The following is a 15,073-nucleotide window of genomic DNA, read 5'->3' as shown; positions in this document are numbered from 1 at the left end:
TACATCTGGCCCTAAATGTATTGTTCACTCATAATATCTACTTCTGGTAGGCCTTATATTTTGTATTATTCCATTCATCATTTCCATTTCCCTCCTTTCTTTCTTCTTTTTTATCTTTCTTTTTTATTCCCCTTATATTGTAAAATATTAATTGTGACATTTTTGCTTTGGTAGTATTTTAATTTTGCTTTCCCTTCTCCTTAGTCTGCGGTCTGTATAATGTATTAATTTTATTATAGATCAATGCTCAGGCATTACAACGTTATATTACTCACTTTCTCAGATATTAGACATGATTTATTAAGATGTACCTTTTTTGATGTACTCTTTACAATAAAGCTTTCTTAAACTAAACAATGTGTGTTGGCATACTATTGGCAGTGGTGCTGTGCATGTCAGCACAAACTATCACCACAAGGCGAGGAAAAACAAGACCTGCAAATTTCAGCGAGGCGTTACATAGATAATTAGGACTCATTGGAATGGAGAAAATGAAATGATTGTGTAACCAAAAATAAAGTATCTCTTTTTGTGGTGCACTGTTCATACGTAGGGTATCATTTCCGAAACTGTGTTTTAGTAATACTGACTTCTCAAATTGCCCTATGGTTGTAGGAGAGTGTGTGTGTCATTGGTAACAAATACAAATTAAAAGATTTAATTTAAAGAAAAGAAATAAAAACAATGGTAGCAGCGATTTGTATCTAACATCACCATTAGAATTTGGATCATTACTTAACTCGAGGGTTTCTTGTGAACCAGAGTGAAATATTCTTCACCCATGGCTTCTGTGTCTACTCCCCACATTAACTAAGCATAGAATTAACTTTTATTCACTGTGACATTAAAACTGAATTTGGTCACCTTCGCATCAGAGCAGGAAAGGTCAGACACATCATTAACACTTAAGGTGATATTTTATTTCAGAAAAAGTTATACATTTATCACCATAGTGAGATACCCCAGTCACCACTGCTTACAGTCGAATTACATGAGAGGTTGTGAGGTGTAAGGAGCCTCAGGTTGGAAGAGCAAGAACGGGCAAGGTAAAGCAAGCTTTTCAAGGAGGTGTTGGTGATCAGAGCCAAAGAAGGAACAGTGATGGGATAGTTCTTTCAGATCTTTTTCTTGTGACACTGCTGCAGGGCATCTTTTAGGGCAACAATGACCAGGTCCACATTGGTTTTGGAGGAGTTGTAACCCATCAGTCCTATTCGTAATACCTGTAAGGTAATAACAGAAAATAATTTATCGAAAAGGTTACTATAACCGTACCTCTCTCTTTTGGTGTCATACAATTCTAATATACTCTAACTCAAAACCGTTTAAGCATAGAAAGGCCACACACTTGGTGATATGTAAAACATCCCATTTCTTGCTGTTATAACTTTGTTGCTCACTGAGCCAATGTTTTTGATGTAATTGCTGTTCTTGCTGGACCCTCTGCTATCCTACCTGTTCCCGGACTGCAACCCTGCCAGTTTACTTTACTTATGGTGCTATTCTTCACCAGAACCTAAAGGTGGCTACTTTCACTATTTTTGACTCGCTGTTCACGCATAATCTCACCTCTGAATACTTGTTAATCATTCAGAAATTGAAAAAGACTGATAAACACATGACAATGGATGGCAATCGAGATTTCCACCTACCCCGCATATTTAGCAAATTCCGGCTGCTTGTTGATTGTGTCTCCATGACTGTGATCGTTTGTACTGTTAAGACCACTTGTGACTGAAAAACAAACTTTTCTTGCAGGTCTTTGTCTCCTCATCTACACAGCCCCGCCTCCAGCAGCGCTTCACCCATAGGGCCAGATTGCAGGTTTGGTGGTGCGGTGCAGGGTCTGCCCCACAACTGGACCACCAAACCTATGTTCGGGCCACCTGCCAGATTATGAGTGTTTCTCGTGTCTGGCGGTCTTTTTTTTTACGTTCCCATGATGGCGTCTCAGAAAATGGGCACTGCAATGGGAATGCCAAAAAAGGCCATGCACGCCATGGACTGTAAAGGCCATGCTGCACAGGAACTGGGGTGCATATACACAAGGGGGCACATGTTATGCCGCTGTTAGGCACAAGTTTTGCCCCCTTCATACACCCATGGCCCTGAGGTACAAGGGGGCCCTGTAGGGTCCCCTTTGTTTCCTCTCCGCCATGGTTTTCATGGAGGGGAACCACCCTCCTCCAGTGGCAGAGAGGAAACTTGTAATATGCTTGGTGGGACCATGGCGGTCCCGCCAAGTATGTTGCAGCCTCAAAGCCGCAGCATCCCCGCCATGAAATGGCAGTTCCTTGGCGGCTCTGACAGGGCAATGGTGGTCTGATCACCCTAATTGTAGTAGGGCAGTAGGGATACCGCCACTGCAGCGGCCCGGCGTGCCTGGTGGTCCGTGAACAGCAGGGCCGGACTGGGAACTGAAAGCAGCCCTGGCAAATTTTCCCAGACCAGCCCCCGTACGGCACGTAGCGAGCGAGCCCGACCGCTACTAGGGGGGTTTGGGAAAAAGACAGACAAAAATGGTGAATTTTACAGCACATTTTTCATTACATATTCAATTGTATCAACTTTGAAAGCACAGTAAATAGTAGATGATGACCTTAAAGAGCACCTGGTTACCCACCCATTCATATGTACCCATAGACATTTTTTACGAGAGCACCAAAAATAGACACAAGTACTGACTTGTATCTTATTTTCTGTTTCCATTTTAATAAATACACTGGGGGTGGCATCTAGTGTCTCACTGAGGAGCACCAGGTAGAACAAGACCACTATCTCCATAAAATGCAACTGCAAGATATAATAGTATGTTCTGACTGCACTACTTTGGCTATTAAACAAATTTCCTATGAGATGTCCCTGGCTTCTTCACATTCACTCCTGTTCAAGTACTTTCAGTCAGATTCAATAATCTTCATCAAGCTGTTTATTATGCTTTTTTTTAAACGTGTTCTTTCCCAGAAAGAAGGGCATTCTCTCAGTTACCTTTCTTTCCCTTGCTACTCTTTTTCCTAATCCTGCCTTATACGCTTTTTACTCCGATATCAAATTCTCCATTCTTAAACCTTTTTTGCCATTTGATTTTCCTCTTTTTCCTCTGCTCTCTTATCCTTTCAGTTCTTATCCTCATGCTCTCTCCTTTTTTTATAACCCATGTTCTAAATATAATCTCCCCTCTCATTCCATTGTGTTCCTTTCTTTTCCCTTTCACTCTTCCCTACCACTCTTCCCTACCATCTCTCCATGATCACCTAAGATTCTTTGCTTAATTTCTATCCTGGTTAACTCTCTCTCATTTCTCCTTCCCTTACCCTTGTTCCTCCTTCCTTTCATCCCATTACTTTATTCCATTCCTTCACTCACTTCTTCCTCTTGTCTCCTCTGCCTTCGACTCTCTTTCCCATCCTAGCTTCTCTTTCACTTCCTTCTCCCCTTTGTATCCCTTTCTTTTTTCGCTATTGATTTTTTTTCTCTTCTTTATTTTCCTTTAAAAGGCACAAGCAAATGACATTAGATATACTGTAGTTGTGTAAGAAGGATGAAGTTGTTGACCATGAGGAGCATGAGAATAATGAGTCTGAGAGAAATGAAAAGACTGGAAAGGGACTGAGTACACTCAATGACCCACTGTTGTAGGGTAGACTGCGGCTCGTGGGTTTGGGATTTGAACCTGCAGCCTGCAGCTGGCTGCAGCATGAGTGAAAACGCGTCAGATGAGGAATCGAGCCTGCTGACTGCGGGTTATGCACGCATATGGACAACAGACGCATTTAATTAGTGTACTATGTACATACCGAGTGCTTCAAGTAGGATAAAAACAGCAAGGGGTCGCTAGAAGGGATGTGGTAAAAGAAGTCGAATTAGAATTATTTTCCAAGAGTCGTGGTCTATGTAAGGAAGGGCATGGCTGAAAACACAGGAACTAACATTCTGTTCTTCACGTAGTAGCAAAACAGTGTCATCTCTTTCCTCTTCTGCGCCATTCCTTTCACTCTTACCTTCTGCACATACCTGTTTTTATCTTCTCCACTCTACCCTCCCTGCCACACTCAACGCACACACCTGGAAGCATTTCATTTCTATTCCTTTGGCACGGTCTATATTTTGACAGCTGTGTACTTCCTTCACACACTTCCCAACAGTTATCATTGCAACATATGAGACCATCGCTCTGTGCGCTCTGCGGAGAGGCCAAGGATGGGATGTGCATTCAGTCTGAATACCTGTATAACCTACTGACAGGAACTGAAAGAAACCCACTCTTCTTCAACCTCAGCTGCAGAGTTATCAATCGTGTTCCTTCGTAAACACCCACCAACAACCTGAACTCACTCATAAGCCTAGAGTCAGATCAGTTCACAATATGCACTGTACAAGAGTCATACCCTGTATAAAAACTACAGAAACACATATGGAGAAAGCAAACACTCATAAGGAATGCAATAAGTAAAATGTGAAATGTAAGCGGGGCTGCATGGGTGACCTAGATCACCCTGACTGAGTATTTTTACAGTCATTCTTGTGAAACTGACCAGTATTTTTGCTTGTAAAGTTAGGGACCTTAGAATCGGAGGGCCAGCTAAGGACTGTCCACTTAAAATCTTTGATATATGCTGACTTAAAGTCTGTTCCCTGCTGGTACTCTGCAGCAGGTGCACTAACCTCTATGCTATTTTACCGGATTGGAACCTGGAGGTTAGTGAGCTTCAAAGCAGCTACATTAACCCTCTGAAATGTCTTAATCTGTCCCCCTACATAGCGATCTGCTCACCAGCACATGCATTAACCCACTAAGCCGTGTTTACCACAATGTCCCCTGTGCTCAGCAGCTCAGATGAAAAGCTGTGCAGTCAGTGCTTAAAGGCGTCTGCCAGGATGCAACCTGTGCACGGGCTGAGGGGGAAGGGTTGGAACATGTTTAGAGTTCTGCACAGTACACTGGATTGTACACATACGCGCATTACACAGGTGCACTGATTTGCAATTGTAGGCACAGAGAGGGAAGGAATTATTTGAACTGCGTCATACGTTTGGTGTTGATTTCAAAGCTCAGCAACTTATCATCTGACCAATGGTCTTCAAACTTTTTAATTCTGTGCCCTAACCCCGTGTCCAATAATTTATTCGAGCACCATTAGCCAAAGTACCAAATACATTTTCTCACAAGTATTATTTAACATTTTAAATATTGCAAGCAAGTGAAACCACATTGGCTGGGTTGAGGGGACACCTGACCATGTTGGCTGGCTAAAGACTGAATTCAGGCAGAACGTGCAAATGTTCACGGGCTTGAAGGGCGGCAGCGCAAACTTAGCCATCACCCCTTCCCCCAGCCCAGAGTGTCGGGGTGCGGGCCCTCTGCAGACAGGAGTCCAGTGCAAATGTGCACCCTACTCTCAGCCAAGCCTGAGAGTGACGGGCTCAGCCCTGACTGGGTGAGGTCAGTGAGGGAAAGACAGACAGCCATGGGTACAGACTGCAGCAGCTCGCAGCCACTGAGACCAGGCAGAGGGCATGAGTGGCACTGGCCGTGGGAGGCCGCTAGGGAGACGGGAAGGGGGTCGTGAGGAAGGGTGCAAATGGGCGGGGAGGAAAGACAAGCAGGGCGAAGAAAAGGGAGTCAGAGAAAGGAGGTTCGGAGGAGATGAGCACACACACACACAGCCAGACAGAGAGGATGAGGAGGAAAGGCGAGGGAGGGGAGAGAGAAAAAGGGCAGTGGAGAGAGAGAGAGTGTGATTAGGCAGGGAAGGGGTGAGTTAGAGGGAGTGAAACAGGCACAGGAAAATGGAGCGAGAGAAGAGAGGGCAGGTGAGGGGTGAGATGGAAACGAGGCAGCAAGCACCTGTGGGAAAATGGAGTGAGGGATAGGACTGGACAGAGAAAGGAAGTGAGAGAAGGAATGAGGTATGAAGAAAGGAAGGGGGGTGGAGTGAAAGAGGGGTGTGAGAGAAATAAGACTAGAGAGGAGATGGACGTAAGGGGTGGGACGAAGGAAATGCACTTATGAGAAAAGAAAGTGTTTACATTGATGGTAGAAGGGAGAAGAGATGCGGCGGAGGAGGGAGAAGACGATAACGGTGGAGAGAACCAGAGGGGTGGAGGCGGAGGATAGAGGTGGACGGTACAGGGAAGAAGGAAATGAAGAGTGAAAAAGCAAGACAGAAAGGGATGTGGTGAAAGGGAAAGAGAGAATGGAGGAAGAGAAGTAGAGACAGACAGGGGGAGGGACGATAAGCAACAGTTTACAAGTGGGAGCGAAGGAGAAGCGATGTAGGAAGGAGAGGGAGGAAAAGAAAGGAAGGAAAAGCAAAAACATTATGAGAATGAAGACAAAGAGAGGCGTGTGCGCGAGAGACGAGAAGAGGGTCAATGTAAATTGATGGAGGATGCTGGAGACAAGAGAAGAAGTCCGACACGGAGGCAAAGATGAACTGGACAGAGGTGGGGTCAGGGGTGGTGGATGGAGTAGGCAGTGATGAGGGAAGGCTGTGTGGCTCCTCGGTGACGGATGGAGGGATCTTTGAGAGTACATAAGTAATCGTAGTCATCAACAACCATCACTGGATTTACCACTAACCCTGGGTTCTGGGGTACAGTCAGAGGAGCGAATACATGGAGGCGTCGTGTGAGAGCAGTGGCTTCCTCGTCAGAGGAAAGTCATAAATCGTTTCAATAGATTAGAGCGCTTTGAAAATGAAACCTAATACGAATTGCGGTTTGCTCCCACTGATGCTCTTTCAGTTTCCCTGCAATTATTTGAATTGTTTTTCTGTCTACATTGGGCAATTGTATACTTCAGCTGTGTATTGCCCTGGACTTGTTCTTAAGCATTGCTCGTTAATTGTTGTTTTTTACACATGCAAGAGTTTAAAGGTCTGACCAGGGTAAGGGCCCCTTGTTTTGTTTGCTTGGACAGAATGATCCTTTTCGGTAGGGCCTCTGAAAATAGTCATAAGCACTTCATCCAAGCGCTGGACAGAGCGCTCTCACTCTTTACTGGAACGGGCCTATTTTGAGGAGAGGACAGGGTTAACGACCTTGGGATTTATTTTCACCCATAGCCCTCCCTCCTTGGGCTGTGGGTATCTGCGAGTAGGTAATTGTGTGAAGTGGGGTTTGGCGGGCAGGGGATGTCTTGCCTTAGACGAGTGTACGTCACTCGGTGTTGTGGCACTGACTGGGCAGGCGATTCATACACTTTTTGGAGACGGCCGTTTCATTTCAGAACCTGCCTGGTATCAGGCATACGTTTGGATCAGAGGTCCGGGACCGGACCGAGTCCGATTCCGAGGTCTTCCCCTGGTCCAGTCGTAAATAGACTCACCTGTGGCTGCGGGGGGCAGACAGGGGGGTTAAATTATGTGGTCTGTCCAGTGTCTGCCCTCTGAGAGCGAGCGATGCCTGCCTCCTCCTTGACCTTGCCTCAGAGCCACGCGCCCTTTTACTTTTAATTGCGCATGAGCATTACCAGGCAGCAGACCCCACCCTAAGGCTGAACTAAACTAAAATCGCTGTGCGCAGACGCGGAGGGGGTGACATCAGTGAGCAGCTAGGTCATCATGATCACATGGTCAGGTGGGGTTTAAATTATAACGAGTCGGGCTTAAATGAAATGAAATCGGCTGGCGGGTCAGATCACTGCTCACGTCACAGCACCAGCATTTTATGCAGAGAATCATTATGTTCAGGGCAGGCGGCAGTGAGCAGGAAAGGAAGTTAATGCTAGGTTTGTTTGCAGGGTCGGTCCGACACGGCCAAATCGGCCCCCAGCAACAGAACCGGCCCCCCTGTCACAAAACCGGCCCCCACCCCATCCAGCCTACCGGGGGATTTCCCGGTGCCCGAAATTGCCAGTCCGGGCCTGGTGAACAGCCAGACTTGTAATCGAGCTCATAGATTCGAGTTTTACGTAAATATCTCCTTAGGATAATTTTGACCTCCGCCTAATCTCACTTCTAAGAACCTTGGCCACAGACATGCCAAGGCTGCAGTTAGTACAGTGCAGTAATGCATTCTCAAATATACCACAAGTGAATCTGGTAGAATGTAGTAATTACATACAGGTCAAATTTTTGGAAGCCGATATTTCTGGAAGGTCCAGATTTTGTCTATATATATTATTATAATATATGTTTTTTTGCAAAAGGTTTTCTTGCAGTACCGTGTTTTGATATGCAACCCTGTATTTATATATTGCATAGATATAACCCTCTTTCTTTTTTTTGGCATTTATAAGACTTGGCATTAAAGTTACTTTCGCCTTGCTTGATTACAAATAAAATTATGTGTAGTATAATGTATTACAATTAGTGAGTGGATGAAAACGGATGCGAGCTTCGCGAAGTTGCAAAACATGTGGAAGTTTCAACAAACAATTCTGATTATTTTACCAGGATGATCTTGCTTTTTTCTCCTCTCGGATGAATGTGCTTGTTGTGCAAGAAAATCATTCTGGCAGTGGCCTTGTCATCACCGATTAACAGCAGATGGGTCAGAAAGAAGTGGACCTTTTTGCTATGGTTTTACAAAGCAAGGCTCTTAGGTGGAGGTGAGAAATGCCCCAGATGCAAAAATTACCGTATGCTTTTCATGAGTTGTGATAATGGCTAGAAAGTTTTGTGTAGCGGAAATGCTTTTTCCAGAAGTCTGCAGATGGAACAGGTTTGGGGTGGCTTTCATTTTAAGTACCTCCATATGCAGTTCTGTGGACACAGCCTTTGTGTAGTTTGATGCTCTTCCCAGCAGGGTAGTCTCCAGCTTGGAGCACCCAAACAGAGGCATAATGAGGTATGAACCTGGTACCTGGTGTGAACAGCCACAAAAACAGTGATGAGAAAAGAGACAAAAGGGTGGATTTATCTTCTTACTCTGAACAACAGGCCACTTTCACCCCCACCATCTACCAAGTGGCAGGGCTAAAGGATGAACCTAGTCACATTTCTATATGAGCCTCCTGTTGTCCTCACTTTAGTATCTAGGCCTCCTCCCTCCTGCATTATAATACTCTTCTACCGTCTGGGAAAAGAACATCATCCTCAACTTTCAGCCTCAAATTTTTACTCCCAACTTGCGCACAGGAGCAAGAATGGGACATCCAAAATGAAACTCAAAGGCCTTCATCACTCTGTTTCTCTTATACATACAATGCATATACTACAAAATCCACATCCACAAGCACACAAAACATACACTTGGATAGGATTAGAGGACAAATTAGGGCATAATAATGACTGCGCATTGGCAAGACACTCTCAGCCAGTGTGGAATAACTAATTTTAGGGAGTGAGTGAAAAAACCTTTAGTGAACAGAATAGTAAGGCAAGAGCTTTGAATGAGACATTTTCTTTTGTATCTGTGTCAATTACCCTTGTGCAGTGTACAGACCCTGTACCAAGGTTGGGATACTCCAGAGTATGTTTACAACAGCTGTCCTAGGCTTGGAAAACAACAGGCTATGGCTCTTATGTATACACTCTGAATCAATGTTTAAGCTGCCTGCCCTGGATATGGAGCACTATATATAATGCTGTTTTTTTCTTTTCTTTTTTTTCTAATCTCCACAAGTTTTATTACACATTTTTTATAAAGAAGAAACAGGAACACATTAGTAGATCACTAAACAGGGCTTACAACGTCACATCAAATTACTAGTGTCACCCCGTTCTGTGTGTACCCTTCTTATGTTAGCGTTCCAGAGTGAAAGGAGAAAAAGAAAGAAAAAGAAAGAAAGAGACGAGCTATGAGGTGAAAGAAGAAATAGAGGACAGGCACTTGAAAGTTTTAGTACATATACATTTCGTCTGACATTTGGATCTAAACATTAGATCCCGGCTACAGTCCTGATTGGGCGTAACGACTTTTCGAGCAGCCAGGATGTGTCTCCTTGGTCCACACGTTTTTCATGGGGGCTCAAAAGGGTCTAGACACGGTCCAGTGATCCCCACATCCTTCTTGAGGGCGGTTTCCAGGGTGAAATTGTCTGCTGCTCTGAGATGCGTGACCCAATTGAACCATCCTTTATACAATGTCTTGGAAGTGTCTTTCCAGTTTGTCAGGACCATTTTCACTGCTGCTGTCCGCAGTAAGTCCAGAAAGTCCCTGTCCTCTGCTGACTTCAGGTCCTTGCCATAAATCCCACAGGGATAGTGGATAATTCTTTAGTTAGAGTGCAGTCAAACATTTTGTTTAAAAACTTAAAGATTTCACCCCAGAATGTATTAAGAGCTGGGCAAAACAGGATAAGGTGTGCTAGATCGCCCCTTTCTTTGTTACAGTTCCAGCATACATCCTCCTCCCTGAGTCCTAATGAGTGCAATCGTGCAGGTGTCCAGAACGCCTTGTGTAGCAACCAAAACTTGGTTTGTGAGAGTACAGAGGAAATCTTATTTTGAAACGCTGACGACCACAGGGTGGCCCATTCTTGATCTTTGAAAATGGTTTTACTTTGATTATTCCAGTAGTCAGCTGTCTTGTTATGTTTGGTGGATTTAGGGCGGAGGAGTTTGTAGAGGTGTCCTATTTTATTTATTTTGGCTACTAGCTGGAAGATAGATTACAAATTTGGATTTGGACAGAGCCGATCTGATCTTCAGGAAGTTATAAAATTCGATATAATTTAGATTGTGTTTTTCCTTAAGGGTGGCAAAGGTGATGGGGTAGTTTTCGCTTTCTAATTAAAAAGGGTAGTAGACCCCTTTCTCTATCCATGATTTAAAGATTAAACTTTTCCCCTTGTACAGAATCCTGCTAATGGCCCAAAGTGATTCGTTTTTGACCTTTTAATGCTGATTTCTAGCTTTGTCTCTACCTTTAATAGGGCGATTGTAGTGTTTTTAAAGATCGGCCTTGAGGTATAAGGATGTCTGTTTGCTGTAAGTAGAGTGAGAGGGTTTAGGTTATTAGGATGTGTAGCCCTCCGGAGGCGTTATCCAGTAGGATCCTTGTTTTGCTAGGAAAGCTAGTTGGAAAGTTTTGCAGTCTGCTAGGTTGACCCCCCCTAGTTTTTTCTCCAGTCTTAGTTTCTTAATGCTTATTCTAGATTCTTTCCCCGCTAGAGGAAATTTGAGATCATAATATCTATTTTGCGGGGAAAGTCCTCTGTGAATAGGAGTGGGAGCATGCTAATCAGATAATTAGCCATTGGCGTGATCATCATTTTGATCGTTATCCTTCCCCACCACATTATAAATTTTGGGGACCATGATTCTAGGAGTTTTTTAATCTTCCTTAGCATTATTTTCTCGTTATGGTGCAGCTTGTCAATTAGATCCTTGCCGAATTTATTTCCTATGTATTTGATGTACCCTGCTTGCCATGTTAACCCTGACTCTCCCAGACTATCCCTCGTGCAGTGGATATTTAAAGGTTTGCACTCAGATTTGTAATTATTTAATTTATACCCAGAGAGCCCGGAGTATTCTGCTATCGATTACATCAGGCCATCAATTGAGGACTCCGGCTGTTCTGTTACTATTAAGATATTGTCAGCGTATGCGGCAACTTTTATGTCAGTGACGTTGATGTTTATGCCCTTTATGTTCTTATTTAGATTGATGTCTTGGATGAGCGGTTCGAGTGCCAGTATGAATAGCGAGGGGGACAGTGGACACCCTTGTCTGGTGCCCTGTTGTAGTGTGAAGCGGTCAGAAAGTGACCCGTTAACCACTATTCTAGCTGATGGCTCCCGGAACAGGCCCATCACCATCCGAATGTATCCCTCACCTAAGTTGAAACCCTGCATGCAGCGTTCCAGGAATTCCCAGGAGACTCTGTGGAAGGCCTTCTCAGCGTCCAAAGTAATGGCCACTGCTGGTACCCGTTAGCAGGCTTAGGCATGCCAAGTCACGCCTTTTCTAGCTTTTTGTTCGGTGTGGGGCACTTCCTAATTATATATTTGCAATTTTAAATCCAATATTACTCTACTCATGCACAGTATTTTCGGGTGCATTATTGAGTGTGATATTCCTCATCCCATTCTGTGTCCAATGTTTATGCATCCACATCCACGGAATGCAGCACCACCGAACCGGAAAATATTGATACTGATTGACCTATCGTATCAGGGCCCCAAAATTGTCCAGTGGTATGTGTTGAACTGGGTGTGCGGTTATCCCATCAGGTAATCTAGCAAATCCTAATCTAGGCCACAGGGGTGTTTACCCCACAAAGTAATCCAACACCTTATTATCTGGACCAAAGAGGTGTTCGGTGACTTAAACAGATGAGGCATGGTATTTTCAATATTTCATCAAAGCTTTATTTCGATATATATAATATCATAAAAGCACATTTGCAATTAAAACACAGTTCATTAACAATACATTTAAAAGAAATTACAGATAAAAACCTTTTATATTACAATAAATAATAAAAAATTCATTAAACTATAGCAGCTTTGTGGATATATGGATTTATAAAAATATATTTTGCTTATGCTTATTTCATTGAATGGCCTTTAGCCTATTCAGCCAAGCCCAACTTAAAAATTTGGCCACCCCACACACTAGGGTTGTACTAGCATCAGCCTTAAGTATTCTGAGTGCGACCGAGTGGTCCCTGGTTCCAAGCAACAGACACACAGGTTTGAGCCATTTCTGTCTAGGTTTTGTATAGGCTGGGCATACAATGAACACATGAGCAATATTTTCAATAACACGTTTACAGGTTGGACAGTCAGCGGGAGTTTGAGCCGGTGGCTTCCACTTGCTGGTACGATCGTGGAGCGGAAGAGTGCCCACCCTGAACTGCATAAAAAGTGATCTGTCTCTAGGCTTCATGATAAAATCTAAGTAGGGCTCCAGGCGAGGCTTGGGCTTGTGCTGACGGAATGCCTCGGTTAGCCTACCTTGGTTTGGGTCCCTCTGCTCTTGGTCATCAACCCATGCCCAGTAGGCCCGCTTAGTTTCAGCCTTAGATAGCAGTGCCCCAGTCTCCCAAGCTGTTAAAAGACCCGTTGCCAGCAAAAGCTTCTTTATATTAACTAGCAAGCTAATTTTATGAGCTCCTTGAAGGTTCATAACCTCTTTTAAGCAGTCTGCGTACCTTGAGAGATCTGGGGTACGCCATAGTCGGGCCCAGTATAAAAGAGGGCGCAAGGTAACTAGGTCCTTGATGGAACGACGACCCAGATCGTTCAGAAGTGGATTGGTTGGGGTACCCCTGGGGAGCGAAACAAGCTCTCTAAAGAACTTGTTCTCTGTGATAACTAAGGCATCCACACATTCGAAGCCCCAGAGCTCCGCAACATATAGGGCGCTGCCTACAGCTTTTGCAGGATAGATGTCCAAGGCAGGAGCAACGGGCTTAGAGGTGGAGGCATGATGTTCCCTCCCTAGAACTACAACTACCCTCTTATGGTTCAGCGCCATTTTATCAATATGTGGGTGCCGTTTAAGTTTATCAGAAATTCTAATCCCCATGGTATTTTCAGAGCCTCATGGCAGTGCTCAGCAGTGTACAGAGGCTGCTGGTGGTGGCATCATTACTTTTCTTTGATGTGCAGTACAGTCAGTATGATAAGCGGCACACAAGCAGCACATAAATATTTGAGGAAATGACTCGACGTTGGTAGATTTTCAGTAAAAGGTAATTAGGACGTGCATAATGCCAAAGTGCTTGCAGCTGGCAGCAGAGGTGATGTTACAGTGATCTAAACATTGCATCGTAGCTGCGGAAATGTGGCAAAGACCTGTTCTCTCCCGGGAGAAAAAGTGACCCAGAGCTTTGTGTGTTTTGGAATAAGAGCACTTGGCTCTTGATCCTATCTTTATCACTTGATCAAAAGCTCTGTGCTCCTAGCAAACCAATAGATTGCCATGTGCTGCAAGTCCTTCATCAGTCAAAACCGTGAGCACCAAGAAACAGAATGAACATATATATTAACCCTTAATTGTTAACGAGCATTTGCAATGCAATAGGACTCGCATTTACGCGAGACCTATTGCATTGGAAACAGGAGTAAAGGGGCCAGTAGCCATGGAAGGATACAAATGAGGACATGGCTGTCATGAGAAGGGACTAACAAGCCTAAAATCAATTGGAAGGCAGCATTTAGGACCTAAGCCAATGAAAAAGATGGGTGGAGCTTCCACGAAGCTTCCACACTATACTGAATACTGCATGCCTCACAATGCGAGAAGGGCAACGCTAGGCTTGACCTAAAAATACCCGCCAAGGCTTTTCCATAGTTTAACAACAATCCAACCTTAAAAGCCTATTGCCTTTACCAAATGCTTTTCAAAATAAGTAAGTCAGGCCGATTGGCTTTGTCATAACTTTAATACTCTTTCAAATATTTTATTCACTTATTACCACAATAATCATAAAAGCACAAAAAAAGGTAAGAATACATTTCACAATATATCTTAAAATCCCAAAATAATCTACATTTTAAAGAATGATTCCAAAACATCAATCTATTAAAAAATTTAGAGACTTACCATAACAAATTCAGCTCTTTTTTGCAAACTCTGTCACACACAACCGGTGATAAGGGCCTTTGCAAAAAGACTAAGGACGGCTTACATTTTCTAAAGCACATTTCTTTATTATAGGTATTATGGACTTTTTAGGACAATCTCTATAAAACTTACAAAAAAAAATAAAAAAGACTTAAGCTCTGTGGCAAACCTCCCTTGCATCAGTGGTTATTTTGTAAAAAACATAAGTGCAGAGGCTCGTGTCAGGAGGTGGCTTGCAACAGCCAATTCCTCCTGTTTGCGCTGCCTAAAACACTAACCATAAAACTGGGGAGTGGATGAGGCATAATGGCCAGAGCTAACTCGATTCGAGTATCTCTGTCGGCTCAGAATCCTGTGATTCTTGGCAAACCACGTAATCTCCCCATTCATAAACGACTGTGTCCCTAACTGGTGCTCCTGAAAAGTGCTGATGTTGCTAATTAAGTACCGGTGCTGTGCACCATAAACCACCTGCTCAAATTAAGTACTGCTGCACAGATAAGTACAAATATTAAATTGTTTCAAAGTGAAGCTTGGTTGCCAACAAATAAAGCCCAATCTAAACCTTGAAAGCAACAAACGTTCCCACCAATTAATGACCAGATCAG

At 43.7% G+C, this 15,073-nt stretch overlaps 1 protein-coding gene across 1 annotated transcript in view; it reads right to left on the bottom strand.

Moving 5' to 3' along the window:
• Window positions 1-898: 898 nt before the first annotated feature.
• The window catches only part of AGXT (alanine--glyoxylate aminotransferase), a 465,350-nt gene continuing 451,175 nt past the window's right edge, over window positions 899-15,073 (bottom strand). Inside the window, exon 11 of the mRNA XM_086944021.1 lies at window positions 899-1,223. Coding sequence (XP_086800147.1) covers window positions 1,116-1,223 — 108 coding nt within the window. The 3' untranslated portion in view covers window positions 899-1,115. The remainder of the gene's footprint in view (window positions 1,224-15,073) is intronic.

Source organism: Lissotriton vulgaris, chromosome 11 (genome assembly GCF_964263255.1).
Source record: "Lissotriton vulgaris chromosome 11, aLisVul1.2, whole genome shotgun sequence".
NCBI classification, from domain to species: Eukaryota; Metazoa; Chordata; class Amphibia; order Caudata; family Salamandridae; genus Lissotriton; species Lissotriton vulgaris.
This window is presented reverse-complemented; position numbering and strand designations above follow the sequence as displayed.